General features: G+C 38.1%; 1 protein-coding gene across 1 annotated transcript; it reads left to right on the top strand.

Moving 5' to 3' along the window:
- The first annotated feature begins 2,663 nt into the window (after nt 1–2,663).
- On the top strand, nt 2,664–8,157 carry ncam3 (neural cell adhesion molecule 3). The gene is made up of 16 exons (XM_011485079.4): nt 2,664–2,835; nt 3,210–3,281; nt 3,377–3,574; nt 3,700–3,837; nt 3,909–4,052; nt 4,134–4,251; nt 4,564–4,718; nt 4,804–4,937; nt 5,064–5,199; nt 5,310–5,477; nt 5,579–5,698; nt 6,080–6,207; nt 6,304–6,472; nt 6,578–6,770; nt 6,847–6,975; nt 7,093–8,157. Exons 1-16 carry the CDS (start codon nt 2,772–2,774, stop codon nt 7,121–7,123), a joined length of 2,097 nt encoding a protein of 698 aa, XP_011483381.1. The 5' UTR covers nt 2,664–2,771; the 3' UTR covers nt 7,124–8,157.
- Nucleotides 8,158–8,271: the final 114 nt, after the last annotated feature.

The raw sequence follows: 8,271 nt of genomic DNA, 5'->3' as shown, positions 1-8,271 counted from the left end.
CTGTAACCCCTAGAGGACTGGAGGTCCAATATCTTTCTGTTTGTAAGGATGAGAGGCACCACCAACAATGCTGCAGAAAAAAGAACCATGCAGTGATTTTCTGTAACAGTATTGTGCATGTAAATAGTTTTTTTCTTATAAATCAGTGGGGGATTTTTTGGGGAAATAAAATTGGAATTCATGTTTTTAAATGACAAAACTCATGAACCTCTAAATATAAAAAAATTTTCTTACAAATTATCACACCACAATCTTGTACCTTTATATGCTCCAGTCTTTGTGCAGACTGTGCTTATAGCAACCAGAAAACACAGCCTACATGTCTGTCAGTGCTGATGTGAAAAACACAAGACTTTTCTGCACACATTTGCTGCTTTCCAGAATGTTGTACTGGAAGTGGGCACAAGATAAAACTAAGAAACTAAGATAAAACTAAGTTTAAAACTTTGTAAAAACAGAGGAAAAAATGTGAAAACAGTAAAAACTGAGGTTCCAGAGAGGCAAAACACAAAAAAAGGCTTGAATTCTTCCCCCGATCATGTCCTTTATAAACTAAAAAAAGATACATTTTTAATGTCTAAATGCTAAGATTAGGTTCTGAAACAAAAAACATCAACATAAAAACAGAGCAGCAACTTAATTATTTTTAAAAGTTCTGATTCAAAACAAATTAACTTGCAATCAAATTGACTGCAACCACCTCCACAGTAAAAAGAAAATCTTTGAAAACTTCTTCACTCCATCCATGGGAGATGTCTCTACATTCAGCCTTATGCTTTGCAGAATCCACTTATCAGGGAATGTCAACATTAAGACAACCTTTCTGCAAGAAAATATCATAGTTGCACAAAAATATTAATCTACAACAAGAAAAAGCTAACAGTATAATCCTGACAGTTTAATAAAATGTGATGTAGTTCAGAATATTAAAAGTAGAGCAAAAAAATGAAGCATCTTTCATGCTTAAGACTTATTTTTCATGGACGGTTATATGACTAATAAAATTTGCTTCTTATACGGTAATAAATTTCTTGGATAAAATGAATTGTCATTTCATTTAGACTCTTGGGTCTGTGCAAAAGTGCAGCATCATCTGTCCTGTGTTGCACCATGTCATGATGGACCATCTGGACCATCACATAAAAAAGCAAATATGACGCAGAGCTGCTGTCAGTGTGTGTCCACCCTCGTTAATGTTCCTCATTATAAGCACACTCCGATCTAATGAGCCATAATAACGCCGCCTGATAAACAACTGATAGGGAGCCCCTTTGGGTCTGCCAGCCTTTGACTGGAAGCTGCACATTGGTGCGGATGCAATGATAGGCTATCAAAGCGACTCTGGGAGGGGCAGGGCTGGCTGTTGGCCAATAGAAGTGATAGGACCCCCAGGAATAAAACATGATTGGCAATGGAAATTATATGATGAAAGGTTGAGATGTAGGCCATGTGAGCTAATGCAAGGGTTTGGAGTTGCTTAACTAAATAAAGTTTTGAGTAACCTATGCACGTCTTTGTAAGTATTAGGACATTAACAATCCTTAGGTTGCCTTGGCTCTATGCCTGAGTCTTGATCCAAATCTAATCTTGAGCTTTACTTTTTAGACTGTTTATAAGGCTTTCACCTGCAATAAAAACAAACAAGCTAGGTTGAGGAGACAAATCTCAAGTGACCATACTGTTTAATTTCCAGATTAAATGCATATTTCTGAAACACTAAAAAGCATCTTTAAGCTCACAGTCATTACTTTTAACTGATTTATGTTTTTTTTTTTTTAAATCAAAGTCGTCTACGCTCAGATCATAGAGATGACTGATTGGAAACTGTGTGTTTGCTCTCGGAGGAGAACATTTGATCAAACACAAGTCTGACCACTGAAATGAACATATTTTACCACATTTTTCTTTTCATGATTGATTTTTCAAGATATTTCCACTGAGAAACACACAACTTTTGATCCTGAAAACCATCAAATTTATACATGACTGCTACTTGGGCTTTAAAATGTAAGATAAAAAATCATTTCCGATATGTAGATTCCGACTGGCCAAACAGATTTTCACAATCGCAGTGTTTAAGAGTTCAGAAAAAGCTTTCTTTATCATGGTGTCATTCTTTTAACCTTGTCCTTCAGGATGTTCAGTGCCTCAGTGATGAAGATTGGAGGCACAAACCACTTTTTTCTACAGTTTAGAACATGGTCTGGCAAGGAATGTGACCTTTTTAATTGAGAGGAAAAACGATTGAATGATAAAAATATCTTTCCTGATCTCCCCTTTCCCTGGAGGGCTGAGTCCCCTGCTTTCATCCGCCAGCCTAGAGGGAGCCGGGTGAAATGGGTGGAGGGAAACAGGGAGACAGGGAGAAATGCTGATGACAGATGCCAAAGTTGTCTTTAAAAGTCAACACTAAGAAGATTTCCACCACAAAATGGGAAGGTTGCTAAAAATTAGCTGTAAAAACAAAAGAAAGCTTTGTCAAGTCTCCATCATCACCTCCCATTTTCTCCATGACTGACCCACAGTTACTAGGCTGCTGGGATGTAAAAAAAAAAGGCAGGGAGATGAGAGGTCTCCCCCCCCCACCCATCCTCATTTCCTGTCATTTCATCTGCTCTGGTGTCTCTATATAACCTCTCACACAAACCTTTCAATCTCAATGTTGTTGGGAGGGTAGATAGTCTGCATGAGACTCAAATTTATTCAAATTTAAAGTTTAATTCTATTAAATCAAATTTCTGCATATCTCTGCATATTGCTGCCAGCTGAAGATGTTAAACAAATCTCCACTGATACTGAGAATGGCCTTGCTGCTACTGCAGGTGTTCAGCACAGGTAAGAGGATCTGAGATTACAAAGACTACAGCTGTGGTGCTGTAAACATTGGTTTTTTATTCTGTCAGATTTCTTTCAAAGATTTTAAGAATGTGAACAAATTGATTGTCAAATCCAAAATATTGTTTGACCACTGGAAAAAAAATGTTAGAAATATTTGTTCAAAAGCAAAACACCTTTTTTTCTCAGATGTGGCTCAGGAGATAAAAATTGACAATAAAACAACATAGATGTGTTTTTATGGTACGATTCTTAAGAGATTTATTTTGGAAAGACTGATTCAAGATTAAGACAAACCATTGTGAATTTTCCAATTCATGTTTGTACCTGGAACTTTTCACTTTAATAATGATTCTCCACTACTTTTCTTCTAGATGCAAAAATGGACATTATCACAAGTAAGCAAGACTTTAAAGTCGGAGAAGAGATACTGTTGTTGTGTAAAGGTGAGTTGAACCAAAAAATGCATCCACCAACAATTTGAAATGCACACAAAAAAAACCACTCTGGTTTGTTTCTGTTATTAACTTCTCTCCTGCAGCTGGGGGAGAGGGAGATATCACATGGCTGAAAGGTGGGGATGAGGTAGATGATGAAGAAATTGTGCAAAAAGTGGACGAGACATCCTCCAAACTGGTCATCAAAAAAGCCTCCCTGGAGGATGCAGGACGGTACACCTGCAAATGTGACTATGACAATGGACACCAAGACGATACCCAAGTATCTCTGTATGTTTATGGTAAGACACGACTCAAGATTTCTGAACTTTGTCGAGGAAGCTGTACACTAAAGCAGTTTTGGTATCAATACATTTTACTTAATAACTGCATGAACAGGAAAGATTTGTACTTTGTCCATCACCAGAGGGCCCATCATTTGGTAGCACCACCACCTACCATGAGTTTCTGGAAGGTACAGATGGGAATGTACCATGCCTGGTGACTGGGAAGCCAGCAGTTGATGTCCAGTGGTTTAGAGACAAGCAAGAAATCGCTTCAAGTGGTAAGAGCACTTTTGAATAACTATTCTAGATTTTATAAAGCCAAAAACAAAACCAGAATTTGTTTTTTCAGGGCACAGTCATCTTCGAAAGATGCCCGATAACACACTTCATATTGGAAAAGTGAGGAGAGAAGATGCTGGGATGTATGTGTGTCACGCCCAGATTAGAGGAAGGCCAATCTCCAACCAGCTCCATGTTTCCATCGTTGTCAATGGTTAGTGACAGCATAAATGCAATCCAGGAGTTGAAACCAATAGGACTTGTTCGCATTTTCATATTTTAAATCATTCTGCAGCTCCCCCGACTGTGCATCTGAGAGAAGAGGTGCAGAAAGTGATAGCAGGACCTGAAACAAATGTCACTTTGCTGTGTTTGGTGGACGGTCTTCCAAAACCCAGCATCAACTGGTCTCTGTAAGATCTCCGTCTGTGCACCACATACACATTAGTAGAAATATCAATGTCTGACCATCTCTGGTACAATGTAGGAACTGATCGTGTCACTTTATATTTTTATAAGAAGTAAAAAAAAATATATTATATAAACACATGTTAATACTTTTTAAAACTGCCAAGATGGCTCAAAAGGTTTAGGCAGCAATTGTTGTGAAGGAGTGTGTGTCTTTGAAAACGCATTTTTAAAAGTTTGGTTTTTAAAACAGTTTTTCTAAATTAGTATTATTATTTCTAAAAGTGTCTTTGTTTCGTATTATTTTGCATTTCTAGGCCAGTAACTTTCGACCCCTCCCGTCATCACTTTAACTCAGATCGCAGTCAGCTGATCTTAAATTCTGTAGTCAGAGCAGATTTTGGAGAATACATCTGCACTGCAATCAACAAGATAGCCGAGGACAGCGCCACATTCACGCTTCACGTCTTTGGTGAGTCTTGTTGATGTCTTATATTGTCTTGTCATTGGTATTTATTGTGCTAATGTGCCTTTGTCCTCGTTGTGTTTCATTTCAGAGGCTCCTGAGGTGTTTGTTTCAGCAGATCAGCACTACGTGTCTGTGGGAGAGAGTGTCTCTGTATCCTGTAACGTGTCAGGTTATCCTGAGCCTGAGCTGCATTGGCTCAACAAGCAAAAGGGACAAACACTGGTAAGAATGCAGGAAATAACACTCTTTAGCAAACTAAGTTATGCAAATGAGCATGTTTTAACCAACATGCAATGTTCAAAATCAGGTATGTCAATTTTTGCTTTGTCCTCTGTTGCTTTGTGTCAGGATATGACTTCAGGTCGTGTCCGTGTTGTGGAAGGCGTGTTGGAAATTGATGATTTGATGCCCTCTGATGGAGGACTGTACTCTTGCATGGCTGTGAGCTCCTCTGGAAATGCATCAAGAGATGTTGCAATATACAGTAAGTTTGTCCCTGTCACCTTTTCCGGAGGATTAAAAAAAAGTCACTCTGGCATTTTAAACATTTCTAACATGATTTATTTTCATTTTATTTCACTCCAACTCCAACAGCTCAGCCTGGACCTCTTCATTATCTGTCAGTCTCTGGGGGTCCAACCTCTGTGCTCTTCTCGCTCAAAGCTCTCCCGATCAGTGGAGGAGCACCAATCAAGAGTTTTGTTCTTCAGTGGAAGGAAAATCCAGAAGAAAAGTGGAGTGAAATGATGGTTCCAGTTTCAGGTCTGCTTTTTATCTTTATCCATCATCAGTTAACACCATCTTCATTTTTTGCTCTATGCAAAATTCCTCCTCCAGAGTGACTGAATTGAGCATTTTTGCAGATCCCCTAACTATTACCAACTTGAAGCCGTACACAGTCTACACAGTCCGCCTGGCAGCCTTGAATGTGGTGGGACCGGGTCTGTTCTCAGAAGAAAGCGACGTACGCACTGAAGGAATAGGTACCTTTTTCCATCTCTTCAAACAACGAAAAAAATATATATTTTTAATTATGAAGTGTGGTTTTGAAGTTCTTTACCTCTGGGGAAATCAATGTCAGTTATTTTTTAGTATCCACATTGGTGTGTGCATGCAAGGAAATACTTTCTGCTTGTATGGTTTGCTGTTCATCTCTCATAAAAACTAAACTACATTTCCATCTTGCCACCATCATCTGCACCCCGTTGGTTGCTCACGCTCCCCTTGACTCCATGTAACCTCATATCATCCATTCTTTAGGAGGTAACGTGTCACAGGATTTTTTTTTTAATTGTTGAATCTAATTGCAATAGTTTATTGATGATTTTTAGGGGTTATATTTCATTTCTGCTTCGTTTCTGCAGGTGAACCAGACAGCCCAGTGGTATCTGCTGATCAGATCAAAATTGAGGGCAACACCTTCTCTGTTCCTCTGAAGCAGAGTGATGATGGTGGATCCCCCCTGCTCCATTTTCAAGTTAAATACAAACAGGTATGAGGTGGTTAACACTTGTAAATCCAATTTTTCTTTTTTTTGTCTAAATTTCTGTAAGATTTTTTTCTATCTTCCTGTGTTTTTTTCAATCAGGATGCCGAAGTAGATGAGTGGAAAGAGATACAACTTCAACCTGATACAAACTCTGTCACACTCAAAGACCTGGCTTTTGGATCGGACTATCAACTGGAAATCATAGCAGTCAATGCAAATGGTTCGTCCATGCCGGCCACATTCAACTTTACCATTGCAGAGAGGCCTGGTATGCTACCTGCCACATTCAATGCCATATTGTCAAACTGAAAGTCACCATTTCAATGTTTGTAATGGTTCCATTTGTGCTCTTTTTTTTCCTTTCTTTTTAAAGCGAGTAGCAACCTGACCAAAGGAAGTGTGGTCGGCATTGTCATGGTGATCTTCTTGGTGGTGTTTCTAGTTGTAGACGCAACCTGTTGCTATAGAAACCGCTGTGGGCTTCTCATGTCAATTGCTGTGAAACTTTTTGGGCAAAAGATTCCAGGCCTCAAAATGCTTGATGGAGAGGATGGAACCACTAAAGGGTAACAGATTCTCCAAAGAGTCGGATTTGCTTTTTAATCATTAAATTCCAGACATTCTTCTATCATTTGGTTGCAGGGAAGTGAAGCTCAAAGGTATATCAACACCCAGAGGAAGCTTGCAGAGCTCAGGGGTTCAAACAATTCGCAAGGAAGCGGATCAGCTCACAGAGGTCACATGTGACAAAGCTCCACTCACCAAACACGAGTAAGTTCATTACCACATAAACCGTGCAGCAAAGCTGATCGTATTTTAAAGCATAAGCTCTCGTCATTATCATTGTTCTTTTTATTTTTGTAAATATATATTTTTTTCTTGCTGTAGGAAAACACAGATCTCCACTGTTGATGCGTGAGATGAAACCTGTGATGGTGCAAAAACTGGTGAAACCACAGTGAGAGAAGGAGAAAAATTCAAACAGACAAACCCACAGGGAAAATCCCACTAACACTCATGAGGAAACGAGGAGATTGGGTGTGTTACATCTGGGTTCGTCTCGGCTTCTGTGCTGTCAAAGTGAAGAGTCCGGAGACTTTGTGGGTTTTTTGCTTTTGCAGGGAATTGTTTGTAATTTTGGGTTACAGGGTAAAATTGTGTATTTTTTGTAAACTGTTCTATTTAATAAAAATACATGTTTATCATAAACACGCAAAAGTAGAAAAAGGGAAAAAAATGGCAGCACGTGTGCTCCTTTCTCCTTTCCATGTCAATCAGTTCTGTTACTTTGGTATAATCACATTTGTTTTTCCATCATGGCAGCTCCAGTGTTAGCTACAAGTGACTCCATAACTGCTGCTTTACTGCAGAACACCAAATGTTATGTAAGCTTTTGTATGTATTTATTGAAATGCTGCTGACCGGATTGTAAGTGTGTGTGTGTGTGTGTGTGTGTGTGTGGGGGGGGGGGGTTGTTTCTATAAACAATTTTTATCTCATTTTATGACACATATAACTTAATAATCAGCTATGTCGTGTAGCACTTCATTCAAGACGTGTGCTGTAATGAAAACAAATACTTTCTATGAGTAGTCTTCAAAATGCCATTAATCATTTTGGCTGTATGACAGTTTTCCACAATTAACAACTTATGTCAATTATTCTTGAATTTTTATGCAAAAAATTATGCACAGGTTTTGTAACATAATAATCACGTCTTTTTTGCGCAGCTTTTCTTGTTTTCTTAAGTTAAAAGTTATGTGGATCCCTCAACCACATCAGTGACTGTTTTTTTGACATTGTTCTATTTAAAACTGTACATGGTTGTTTATATAAATCTTTTATGTTTGTATTTTGTAAAATTGAAAAACAGCTTTCTGAGTTTGATTTTGCTCAATGTGAATGTTTTTACAGCATCTCTGGTCCAATATAATAAAATTCAATATTATTGTTTGTTTTTTTTTCCTCTGTTTTTTAACTCTTTGTCATTTTACTTTGTTAATATTAATGTTAATAAAAAAAATGTTAGCATTAACAGGAAACAATGAAAGAAAAAAAGTGTAAATG

This window comes from Oryzias latipes, chromosome 16 (genome assembly GCF_053564925.1).
Source record: "Oryzias latipes strain Hd-rR chromosome 16, Olatipes_Hd-rR_3.1".
Lineage (NCBI taxonomy): Eukaryota > Metazoa > Chordata > Actinopteri > Beloniformes > Adrianichthyidae > Oryzias > Oryzias latipes.
Note: the sequence above shows the minus strand (reverse complement) of the source record. Positions and strands in the feature narration are given on the sequence as shown.